At 40.5% G+C, this 12,570-nt stretch overlaps 1 protein-coding gene across 1 annotated transcript in view; it reads left to right on the forward strand.

The window, feature by feature from the left end:
- The window catches only part of DNAH8 (dynein axonemal heavy chain 8), a 323,365-nt gene that overhangs the window by 302,210 nt on the left and 8,585 nt on the right, over positions 1-12,570 (forward strand). The window contains exons 88-89 of the mRNA XM_029943168.1: positions 4,394-4,546; positions 4,626-4,815. Coding sequence (XP_029799028.1) covers positions 4,394-4,546; positions 4,626-4,815 — 343 coding nt within the window. The remainder of the gene's footprint in view (positions 1-4,393; positions 4,547-4,625; positions 4,816-12,570) is intronic.

The following is a 12,570-nucleotide window of genomic DNA, read 5'->3' on the forward strand; positions in this document are numbered from 1 at the left end:
TTTCTGTTTCCTTTGCAACTCTTTCTTTTAACCTTTTGACCTTCTCTTCCTTGCCCCTTTTCAATCATCTTGCAGACTATGATCTGCACTTTTCTTTGTTCCCTCCTACTCCACTTTCTCATTCAGTCACCTTTACTCGTCTCCCATCTTTGGATCCCTATGTCTTTTGATCCCCAGGTATCTTACTCCTCTAGGCTTTGTCTATTCTTTAAACTTACCCCATGTTTTTGTCCCTTCTAGTCTCACAATCCTCCCAGTCAGGGAATAGGAAAGCAGGCCATTTAAACAAATTCACTCCCAGTGTGGATGGCAATAATTTTCTCATTTTTGAACACTCTAATTTGTTTGCTTATTAATTGAAATCAGTTTTTCTCAAATATCGTTAAATCTCAAGACCCTTTACGAAATGATTGAGGACCCCAAATAGCTTTTGTTAGTGTGAGCTATAACTACTGATATTTAATATATTAGAATTTTAAATGGAGATGTTTCAAAAATATGTATTAATTTATTATTAAATAACAGTAATAAACCCCATTGCATGTTAATTTTAAAAACATTTTTATTAAAAAGTTAGTGTGGGGGAGGCTGAGTGGCTCAGTTAAGCACCCAACTCTTGATTTCGGCTGAGGTCATAATCTCATGGTTTATGGGTTCGAGCCCCACATAGGGCTCTGCACTGACAGTGCAGAGCCTGCTTGGGATTCTCTCTCTCCCTCTCTGTCTGCCCTTCCCATGCTTATGCTTTCTCTCTCTCTCAAAATAAATAAACATGAAAAAATATGTTTCCAAGACAAAAATATTCATTGAGAATAGTAGAATTGTTTTATATTTTTGCAAATCTCTTTAATGTCTCATTTAATAGAAGACAGGTGGATTTTCATATCCACATGGTTGTGATGCCACATGTCCTGTAGCTCTGGAAAACTTCACTGTATACTTCTTTAAGAGGAAGAGTCAGGAAGTTAAATGATGTCCTAGTATTACTATGGCAAAAGTTTAACTTTGTGGACCCCCAAAAGGACCTCAGGGCCTTCAGGGGTCCCAGGTCATACTTTGAGAACTGCTGATCTAAAAAAAAACAACAACCTTCTTTAGTTGTAGTGAAATTTCTGGGAGGTTGAAAGGTCTGTGAAAGTTCCTCCAGCTTGGTCTTCTTCACACAAGAAAACAAGGTTGTGTCCCCTGACCATCCAGGGCCTCCCCTCTTCTGTTCTCAGTGTCTACTCCTCACTGCTGATGGGAAGAATGTCACCTGAGTTCCAGATGGGGCTGAGTCAAGAAGTGAGAGGCTAATGCCCTAGTGCTAGTTTAACTGTGGGTCTTGTGTCTACTCTGTCCTGCTTTCTCAAGTCTGGGAAAAATGAACTTGTCAACTGGGAGCCCTTAGGCTCTGTAAGCTACAGGTTTCCCACTGCAGTGAATACCCCCCCAAAACCAAAACATTTCCATGACTCTTAAAACAGTTTGGTTTCCATTATGTAGATGAGTACCTGTCTTGTCCCGTCACTCACCTCACGTTGGGGCATCACTTGTCCGGTCCCTTGCCCTGGCCGGCGGGGCGGTAAATCTTTGCGGTCCCTTCCTGAGGGAGAGAGAGAGAAATAGGGCAGGAGGGAGACGCAGGGAGTGAGGCAAGACAAGCGTTTTCCGATCAAGCCCCCGTTTATTAAGAAATAATCCACCTATATAGGATTTGGGGCGGGAAACTGACCCAGGTTGGTTGCCAGGTAACAGAGTCAAATGATTATTGGAAAAAGGGGAAACTGAAACTGAAACTCCGAACACAGCATCAAAAGGAGAGCCCAGACTTTCGTCTGCAATACTGGGCAGGGGAAGATTAGCGCTGCATAAACCCGAATGCTGTTTGATCTTTTGTTCATTTTGGCTTTTCTCGTCTGGCCCAGTATGACTGTCTCTGAATCCTGGACCAGGAAATGCACTCTCCTAGCCTCCAGATGTAAATCTTGTTTTTTTGGTTGCTCCCTGGAGAGCAATATGTCCTTGCCTGAGGTGGCCAAAACTTGGCAGCTCCCAACAAGTACCAAGACATTTGGCCAAGATACTAAAATCAGTTGCTTCACATAGAGATAGTTATAGTAAGGGAAGGAAATGTTTTTTTAATAGATACTGTATAAGTACGTACTTTCAATGGTCCATTGTAAGTGATCTTCAGAAGGCAGATGGGACATAAAACATGCCTTCAAAGATTTTTAAAACTGGCATGTGGAAGTGAAATAAAACTCACTCTGGAAGCCTAGACCACAGGCTGGTATATGAGAGGAGGCTTTCAAGATCTTGGGATAATTTGAGCTGTCCAGGGTTGGTTGGGGCCATTCTTCCAAGTTCTCTGTTCTGGCAATATCCTAGCAGCAACTGAGTGTGAGGAATGTCACTAAGTGGATTGTTAAATGGGAAAGAGTTTGTACTGAGGCATCTAAAACTACTTCCTCGTTCAAGATCACTTACCTGTTAGTGTCCTTTGTTTTACAGAAGAGAGAGATGCATTCTTGAAAATGTGGCTATAAAGTGAATTTTGTAAGTTAAAATATAATTATACTATTGATTTTCATAGTAAAAATGGAGCCACATTACTGAAGAAGAGACTACCAGGTCCCAGAAATATAATGAAAATCCTATGTAAGACTGCAGTGAATCTTTTATCTTATTAATAAAAAGATCATTTGGGGCTGGAACAATAACCATACTCAAAATAAAATCAGTACTAAAATTAGATTTTCAAGAGTTAAGTTTTTCCTAAGCATGCTTCTATTGCAAAAGAAGTTTCTCCTTTAAAACTGTAAGTAGGGTAAGGCAATTTATTTGAGGCTGTTAGCAGACTAAAAAATCCCTACCTGGGCTATTGATTTGACACTGTAGCCAACACCTGGGCTTAATTTCCCACATGTGGGGCTGCAAAAGTATTTCCATAATTTCCTTTCTCCTCCACTGTAAGTTTCTACAGAGTAGTCATGATTTTTTTAATGTCTATTTATTGATTTCTTATAATAGTTTATTGTCAAATTGGTTTCCATATAACTCTACAGAGTAGTCATGATTTAAAGGGGGTGGTATATATGCTCTTCAGTCACTGGAGGCTGAAGGGCTCAAGATGCGAATGAGGCAGTGGAACCTGCAAAAATGTAAGTTCTAGAACCAGGAATTTAAGAGAATATCTGAAGTTTGGTGTGGTGATCACTAATCTGTTTTCCTGGGATTTCAGTATTCACTCTGCCTGCCCAAAATTCCCACCCAGGCTGTTCCTTTTTATATCACTGCTTCCCTGAGTTTGTGCTTCCCCTTTTCATCCTTCACCTGCCAGAAGTGGCCCAGCTCAGGAAAGCAAACGTGTCCTTTGCTGAGTGGGACACTTTATCCCCATGCTGGCAAACCTAGCATGTAAAATGAGAAGGATGGAACAGATTACCTTGAAGGCCATTGTCTCTAACATTCCAGGACTCAAGATGGGGCAGTGGGCATCTCCAGCAGAGAACCCTACAGCTGACTAGCTTTCTGGTGATTCTGTGGACTGGTACATCACTATAAATTCTCTCCCACTCCATGTGCCTATCCTTCCCCCTCCTGTACTGGCATCTCTTTAATTGTGGCCAGCAGAAAGTTCAGATCTCTATGTGAGCTCTTGCTAGGACTCATAGTCAATCTTTTCTTGAACATAGGTCACTAAATTGAAATGTGTGTATATATATTAGCTTATTTTCCAATAATTGTTATGTTTTATTATTCCCACAACCAGATGCTTTTATATTGATCTCTTCAAAATGGTTAATAAATGATATACCCCAAAATAACAAATGACAGGTGCTTAATGGCTCTCCCACAAAGTCAAATATTTTCATTGATTAGATTAGGAAAGACTCTCTTTAGTCACCCTAGCCAAGGCAGCAATGATCTTCGGAAACTTCAGCCAATCACTTATTGGTAACTGCTCTGTAAAGATTTGGGCCTTATTAACTTTCTGTGACATTTCTAATAATGACTCTGTAAGCATTATGAAAAAAATATTTCAAACTGTACTCTTATAAAGGTTAGATTGCAAAGGAATATTTAACTGACACTTAGTACTTAATCATTTGAAAAAGAAAAAAGGTACAATTCTATTTCAGCTTTTTAAAGTACATTTCCAATTATCAACTAAGTACAATCAGTAGGAAATAAAAATCATTTTAGTTGAACAGTAGTTTTTGAGGCCCAGAAAATGGGGAATTTAATGGCAAATTTGGTTCTGCAAAAGATATTTTAGAATCCATTTGGTAGAGATATATCCAGAGGAAGAAAGAGAACAGAGAAAGGAGCAATCATTGGAAGAGAAGTAACAGATGATAAAAAAAAAAAAGTTTAAAAATTTCTTTCTTGTATGCTTTTTTTTTTTAAGGTGAAGGCTCGTTTGATAAAGATGGGACATCTTAATTCAATGAACATCTTCCTTAGACAAGAAATTGACAGAATGCAAAAAGTCATCTCAATACTCCGCAGTAGCTTGAGTGATCTAAAATTGGCCATTGAAGGAACAATCATTATGAGTGAGGTGAGCTATTATCTCAATTGTCATTTCTCTCTTTTGCTGATTTTTCTTATTCTTATATTTTAACTTTACCTTCTTTCAGAATTTGAGAGATGCTCTGGACAACATGTATGATGCTCGCATACCTCAGATCTGGAAAAGAGTGTCCTGGGATTCATCCACACTGGGCTTCTGGTTTACTGAACTTCTGGAAAGAAATGCCCAGTTTTCTACTTGGATATTTGACGGGAGGCCCAATGTATTTTGGATGACTGGTTTCTTCAATCCCCAAGGTATGTGCTCGTGGGAGAGTTGGGTGAAGTTGGAAGGTGAGGATAGTTGCCCTGTGGGAGGTGTATATGATATACAATAGTACAGCAGTATGGCTTGCTAAGTGCTGAACATAGGCTTTCAAAGGCTGGAGACCACAGATGATCATTCTGTATTTGTTTTACAAATTCAACCTGAAATTCATTCTACCATTGTTTCCACAATATGGAGGCAAACCTTCTATTATTTTTCTCACCTACTTCAGTAAACCTGTGGTTAGAACATGTGAAATAGGAAAATTTTATTCTAGTCTTAGTTCTAAATTTTTATGAAAATGTCAAACATGAAGCACCAAAACATGCAAAAGTTTTTCTAGATTGCAGAAAATTAAACTGATTTCAAAAATGATCATGTGGTATTAATAGTAGTATTGTACTATTATCTATGAGTTTCTTTATGTTTGTTATTAATTGATTTATATTTTTGGATTGGGGGCATAAATAATTATAATTGTTAGATCTTCTTGGTGTATAGGCAACCCCCCCCATTCATTATTTAGTTGCATTTATTTAATCTGCATGTATTTGTGGTGTTTGCAGATTTTTTTTCTTGAGGTTGACTTCTATTTCATAGCTACTTTAAATAATTCTTGGCCAAAATAAAGTACTGTTGGATTCCTTATAGTTCAGCATCTTATAGGTCCACTAGTCATGCAATTTAAAAAGCATTAACACATACAAATTTAGAAAGTATTATTGCTACTCACAATATGGTTGAATAATCCTTAAGTGAAAGAAGTCAGACAGAACACACTGCAATGTGTTGTACTGTATACACTGTAATGTATATATTCTGTATAATTCCGTTTACACAAAGAATCAAAACAGACAAAACAGATCCATGATGTTAAAAGTCAGGCTAGTGGTTGCCCTTGAGGGAGAGGGCAATGAGAGCAAAAGGGCACATGGGGGCTCCTGGGGGCCTAGGGATGTTCCGTTTCTTGATCTGAATGTTGGTTACGTGGGTTTATTCTCTTGGCGAAATAGGATTTACGCAGTTTTCTTTGTGTAAATAATACTTCAACAAATAGTAATACCTGTAATTGTCCCCTGTATACATACACTAGTTCACTTCATGCATTTTCAAGTGTCTTAACATTTTCTAAATTTAAGACATTAAGGCTGTTTTTATGAGCTTACAAAAATACACATAGTATATTATTATGTCAATAGGCTTTATATTTGTAAAGGACAGCTCCCAGATTGCATTTATCTATTTTTCTCCCAGATTTTCCATTAAATATGAGGAGGAAACATTTTTATTATGGTTCTCAGATTTCATGTGTCTACTTATGAGTGTCTCTTTCCTCCTTACCGGTCCTCAATTTGAGTGAGTTGTCACCAGGTAATTCCTGGTTTGAGGACCTGAAGAAATAACGCTTAACTTAATTAGGATTGTCTAACCACCTTCCATTTGCTAGCCCCTCTGCTAGGTGCTTTCAATAGAGAGAGATTTGAGAGCCAATTCATGCCCTAAAGGAGCTCATAATCTGATTAGTAAGACAGACACATCAGCAACTTTAACATAATGTGATAAGTGCTTCACCCAAGTGAGAATTAAGTGCCACAGTAGTACAGGGGACAGGGAGATGAATTCTGCCAAGGCGGGGCTCCAGAGAGCTGTACACAGGAAACACGGGGTAGGGTTTTGCAGGGACTTGAGAAAAGGGCATTCCAGTCAGAGGACTGAGCAAAGACAAAGCCTATCCAGGGAAAGAAGGACAGCAGTGGGCCTGAACTCCAGAAGGGGGAGTAGAGGTGGGAGGCAGTGAGGCTGGAGTGTGGAGTTCTCTGGGGGAGTTTAGGTCACATCATAAAGAAAAGTCCCCAAAGATCAAAAGATAATCCCCAAAGAAGGTAGAGAGTAGACTGGAATATGGAGGTTCAGAGCAATGAGACTCTTATCAAGTCCGAGAGAGCCTGGGACCTTAACTAGGTGAAGAGGAAGGGACAGATTTGATGGAATGATTATATGAGGGGGGAGGGTTTCATTATTTTTTTATTTTAGAGAAAGAGAGCAGGAAAAGGGAGCAGAGAGAGAGAGAGAGAGAGAGAGAGAGAGAGAGAGAGAGAGAGAATCCCAAGCAGGCTCGATGCTCAGCACAGAGCCCAGTGTGGGGCTCGATCCCACAACCCTGGGATCACGACCTGAACCAAAATCAAGGGGCAGAAGCTCAGCTGAGTGAGCTTCCCAGGCATCCTAAATGGGAGATCTTTGAGAGAACAGAGAGAGGCAATGGCTGAGGCTAAAGGCCCGGCACAAGGCAGGGAGCGTTGGAAGAGGGACAGGCTGGAAGGAAAGCAAAGAACACTGGATTTGTCAGCTGATGCTGGTAGGACATCCAGGTGGCGAGGTGTGTTGGCAGACTTGGAATTTGGGAGAGGGGTAAAGCTTTGTGATTTTTAAAAATATGGAGGTCATTATGTACATTTTTGATATTCAAGAACCAAGGTAGCGGGGTTGGTTCATCACTGGCTTTCCATAGACACAGATAAATTAAGTTGTGTATCACAACACACAATCTCTTCCATGTCTGATCTTTTTCATTAGAGATATGACTTAAAATAGTAAAGTATTCATATGAACTAATCTGTAATTGTTACTATTTGTTAAGAAATGTTACAAGCCAGAACACTTAAAGAAATTCAAATGCAGATGTACATTTCAATTTCCTTGTCATTATTTGTTAATAATACAAATCCTTGCTCTTTCCTTAAATTCTGTTTTCAGCTTAAACTTTTATTCCTTCTCTCGTGGCTCTCATGTCTTGAAAAGGCCTGGACTTACTCAAGAGTGCTACCTTGATGCCCATGCACACAGACATACACCCTTATCTATGATTGCTTTTTGCTCGTGGCCCAGAAGAGTAGAGTCGACTTTCCCTGCACACTAATCACTCTTCTGCTTCCTTTTCCTTTTCTTGACATGAGAGACAAATTACATTATGTTCTGTATCACCTGACCAAATCTGGAAATTGTAAAGATTGTGGCAACTTCATGCATGTTCACAGGCAGTGTGCAAGCAGATAAAGTGCCTCCAAATTGGATGCCTCTCTGGTCACTATTTAACATCAATAATTGATTTTTTAGCATGACTATATCTCCTGGGATTTATATCTTCTATTTTATTATTTTTATTATTTTACATTTTACATTTACATCCACGTGAGTTAGCATGTAGTGCAACAATGGATTTAGGAGTAGATTCCTTCATGCTCCTCACCCACTGAGCCTGTCTCCCCTCCCACAGTCCCTCCAGTAATGCTCAGTTTGTTGTCCACGTTGAAGAGTCTCTTATGTTTTGTCCCCCTCCCTGTTTTTATATTATTTTTACTTCCCTTCCCTAATGTTCATCTGTTTTGTTTTGTTTTTCTTTTTTCTTTTTTTGGGGACGGGTTGTTTATATCTTCTAGCCCAGTTCCCATTGATGAAATTTCTTTCTTTGACTCAAGATATTTAAGCAAATGCAGTTTCTTTTATTAAAACAAAACACATTTAAGTAAAACACAATTTAGTTTGCAACAAGACCATAGTTTTATTACAAATATATATAGTCAAAATCACCTAGGCTATGAAACATTTGAAAATAAAATTTCACATATAACCATTTAGTTTTGTGTTCTTGTAATATGGCATCCAGTGCTGCCTGGTGTGTGTTTCCCATGGTGTCTCTGAAGATTGCTCCTCAGGCCTAAGTACCTTCAAGGCCCACACTGACACAAGGACAGGTGATAGGCCTTGTGTGCCCCGCAGTCTGTGTCTGAGCGGGCGCTGTGTGTAGCACTGCTCCATTGACTTATGGTGGCCTGATATTTTGTCAGTCGTACTTGAAGAGGTTGAATCAGCCACCACGGAATGGTATTTTCAGTCCCCTTCACAATAATTTCTTATAGTAGTTGTTGAGCTCACCTATGTGGCAGTTAGGTTTGATTATTAAAATGGTCAAGCTGGGGTGCCTGGGTAGATCAGTTGGTTAAGCAGCTGACTCTTGATTTCAGCTCAGGCATGATCTCACTGTTCATGAGCTCAAGCCCTGCATCAGGCTCTATGCCCACAGCGTGGAATCTGCTTTGGATCCTCTGTCTTCCTCTCTCTGCTCCTCCCCCACTCACAGGTGATCTTCTCTCTCTCCACCCCCCCTTAGAAATAAATAAGTATTTTAAAAAAGTGATCAAGATTTCCGTACCCATGACCCTATAATATCTGTTCAATGGCTTAGCTTTTGGTAGCAGGGATTTGCATCCCAATGGATCCACTTGTTTCCCCAGCAATTGTTGATACACATGTTCACATCTTGTTTAAGGCTGTACTTCTCAGGGTTCTTGAAGGATTTGTTCTGTCTCTGGTTCCCACAGGTGTACATTTTCAGAGCATCGTGTACATATGATTTAGATTCTAACGTGTGTGTGTGTGTGTGTGTGTGTGTGTGTGTGCGTGCCTGTGTCATAGGTGTAGAAAATGCTCTGTAATGAGCCTGACTTCACGTGGAGATTGACTCTCTTTCAAAACCCCTTCACTGATAGCCATGCTTTGTCATTTGGCATTCGGTATGACTCACAGGTACTGCTGATGCAGGGACTGAACTTGCTCTCCAGGCCTCACACCTCTACCATAGATTGAACCATGTCATATCATTATTTTCCAAATGTTTAACTCCATCTGGAGCTTGATGCCATTTGGAGGCCAACTTGCGTTAGTTTTTCTGCTTGTCTTTTCCCCTCAGTGTCTCAACAATGCATGTCAGTTTGACATAGGAGGTATCAGCAGAAACTTATACAGAGTACAGATCAAGATGTTCTGTTAGAGAGGATTTTGCTAAAGCAAGGGGATAGGTACTTTTTGTCCTGTTGTCTTTTGTTACAGTAAAAATTATCTATAACCTCTTGCCTATGTATTTGTTTTCAGGGCAACATCATCATCAATTTGCAGCACTTTCTGAATGTTTCTGTTATAAAAAGCCTAATGTTTGTTGGGTAGAAAAGTGCACCAAGGTTTAATAGAACTTTAGGATTAGAAGGGACTGGGAGATTTCTTCTAATCCCATAACAATCCTAATGCTATGTTTGCTGAACCAGAGCTCTCCCTAATGTCTGACGGAGGCCAGGTGAATGGACATCAGGGTTCTAAACCTCTGAGTGATAGCACTCACCTGCTCTATCCTCAAACCACAGAATGATAGGACTGTGAACACCTTAAAATGCCTCCAGAATGAGTAACAACTCATCTTCCTTGCCTTCATGTCTCTAATAATTCTAGTTTCTGTACACGGTTATCTTCTTCACCAAAAGTCTAATCCCTTGTGATCTGGCCAGCCTCATCACTGCTCTTTCCAAGGCTGCAAAATCTAGTGACCTTCTTGCCAAACTCATTCCCCCTAACTATACTACGATGCCAATTCTGGAAACTCTTTCACACCTTGGCTTTCGTCCATCATCTTCCTTGGTTCTCCTCCTGCCTCTCCTAGGACTCTTTCTCAGTCCACTTTGCAGGCTCTTCTCAAGCAAGTTCTGGCCTTGCCCCTGGTAGCTACATGAATGATGTCAACCATTCTCACACATACAACTATTTATCTCTACTTATGACTGACTCATCCAAACTCCCAGTTTGAGATTCTGATTCTTCACTTCCAACTTCCAATGTAGAGTATTCCATCTTCCTGTGAACCTTGCCACTACTACCATTCGGTCATCTTCCTCCTAAACTATCCTCATCAAGATTCTGCTACATTTGCTTATGTATCACCATCCTCCAGATCACCCACTTCTTGTGAATGGTCCTTTCACATCCAAACGGGGGATGTGAGATCAAGTAAGATAAGACAAGTGGTCAGATGGCTTTATCAACAAGGAGATTGTTAGCAAAGGAAGTGTCCATGAGTGAGTGGGACAACAGGAAATGAAGAGACAGAGAATATGAACAAGGAGGACAATTGTCTCAAGAAAGTTGGATTTGAAGAGGGAAAGCAAGTTGGAGGAGTGGTTGTAAGAAAAAAAGGATTTCCTTTTTTCTTATAATGATAGGAGAAGCTTGAGTCTATTCAAATACAGGTGGGAAGAACCCAGTAGAGAGATAGAAGGAGAATGAGAGAGAGAGGGAGAGGGAGAGGGAGAGAGAGAGAGAGAGAGAGAGAGAGAGAGAGAGAGAGAGAGAGAGAGAGACATAGGGACAGAGAGAGAATGCATGCAAAAATAACAGGAAGGGGTAAAAGAAGAAAAGAGGGGATGGCTTCCAAGTGGAGAGATGCATTCTGAGCAGGTGGAAGGATGCCACACACATTCTAGTAAGAGTAATGTGGGAGGAAAGAGTGTAAATGCAAGTGAGTTTGTCAGTTTAATCGCAAAAAGATAAGGGGGTTCTCATATGATGCTTTCTATTTCTCCCTGAAGAAGGAGATGAAGTGATCTCAGGATAAGGAAGGTGTTGGAAAAGAGATTTAAGGAGGGTGGCAGAAATTTGAGAAATTGGGCTACTGAGGGGGACAGGGAAAGATTTCTGGGTGGCTTTGAGAATCTTGTTGAGGACAGTGGCAATGGTGTGGTGGTCTGAGTATTACACAGCAGCCTGGAATAGGTATAGGAAGTGGGACATTTGGATTCATGTAGGATTGGAGTTTTGCTGGAAAAGTGATGAAAAGAATGGATCTAGACTACCTGGGGAAAAAAAGGAAGAAACGGTGGAGTTCAGGAGGTCTTCAGGAATGATAAGGTCGGGGAACAGAGTGGTCAAGATGCTGAATGAATGCTGAAGAGGCCCAGATGCTCAGGGAATGGAGGCAAATCATATTTGGTGAGGAGGAGCACGTGTTCAGAAGGTGTATTTGTCAAAGCAGCAGAGATTCCCATAAAGGATGGAGGAACAATTGGGAAGGACCATGTCTTTAGAGTTGAGCAGGGCTCCAAAAAGGAGAAGAAGATGGAGAGAATGTTCTGCGAAGAGTTGGTTAACTGTAGAACCACTCCAGAGGGAACAATGGAAAAGTTTTGTTGGAGCAAGGGAAAGGAAGCACAAATTAGCGCTCAGAGAAGGTAGAGCATCTCAGAGAATTACATCTTGGCACATAAAACATGGTGGATTTAGCAGGCACCAGAATTCCTACTTGTACTCAAGTTCTGTTGGAGCCAACCATGTCCTGGATTAACAACATCACCGAGGACATTTATGTCGCAAGGGACTGTGGAAGGAACCCACTCATACAACTGACAGCCTTCCTAACATTTTGCTTGTACCATGAGGTATTTCTGTTCCTTCTTGTCAAATTTGTTCTTAAATCTGGGTCGGTGACCTCGCAATGGCCTGCTGTGTGGATCATTTTACGTAGCAGTATTTCTCAGCCCTACCCTTACAATAGAATCACCTGGGAAACTTTTTAATACATAGTAATGCCTGGGGCTCCAGACCAATTATATCAGAACCTCTGGTAAAGAGGTCTCAAGAGTCTGGACAGTTAGTTTTCTTAAAAACTCCCTTGGTCATTCTAATGTGTAAACTAGGTCTTAGACTACCCAGTATGTGGTCCACCAGCCAACAACATCAGTATTACTTGGGAGCTTGATAGAAATGGAGGATCTCAGGCCCCTACCCTTGACCTACCTACTAAATCATAACCTGCATTTTAATAAGAGCTCCTTCCCCAGCTGATCCCTAAGAACATTAAAGTTTGAGAAGCTCTACCTTGAAATAATGCTGATGCCAGGATCCTGCCTCTAGATTCTGATTTT

This window comes from Suricata suricatta, chromosome 7 (assembly GCF_006229205.1).
Source record: "Suricata suricatta isolate VVHF042 chromosome 7, meerkat_22Aug2017_6uvM2_HiC, whole genome shotgun sequence".
NCBI lineage: Eukaryota > Metazoa > Chordata > Mammalia > Carnivora > Herpestidae > Suricata > Suricata suricatta.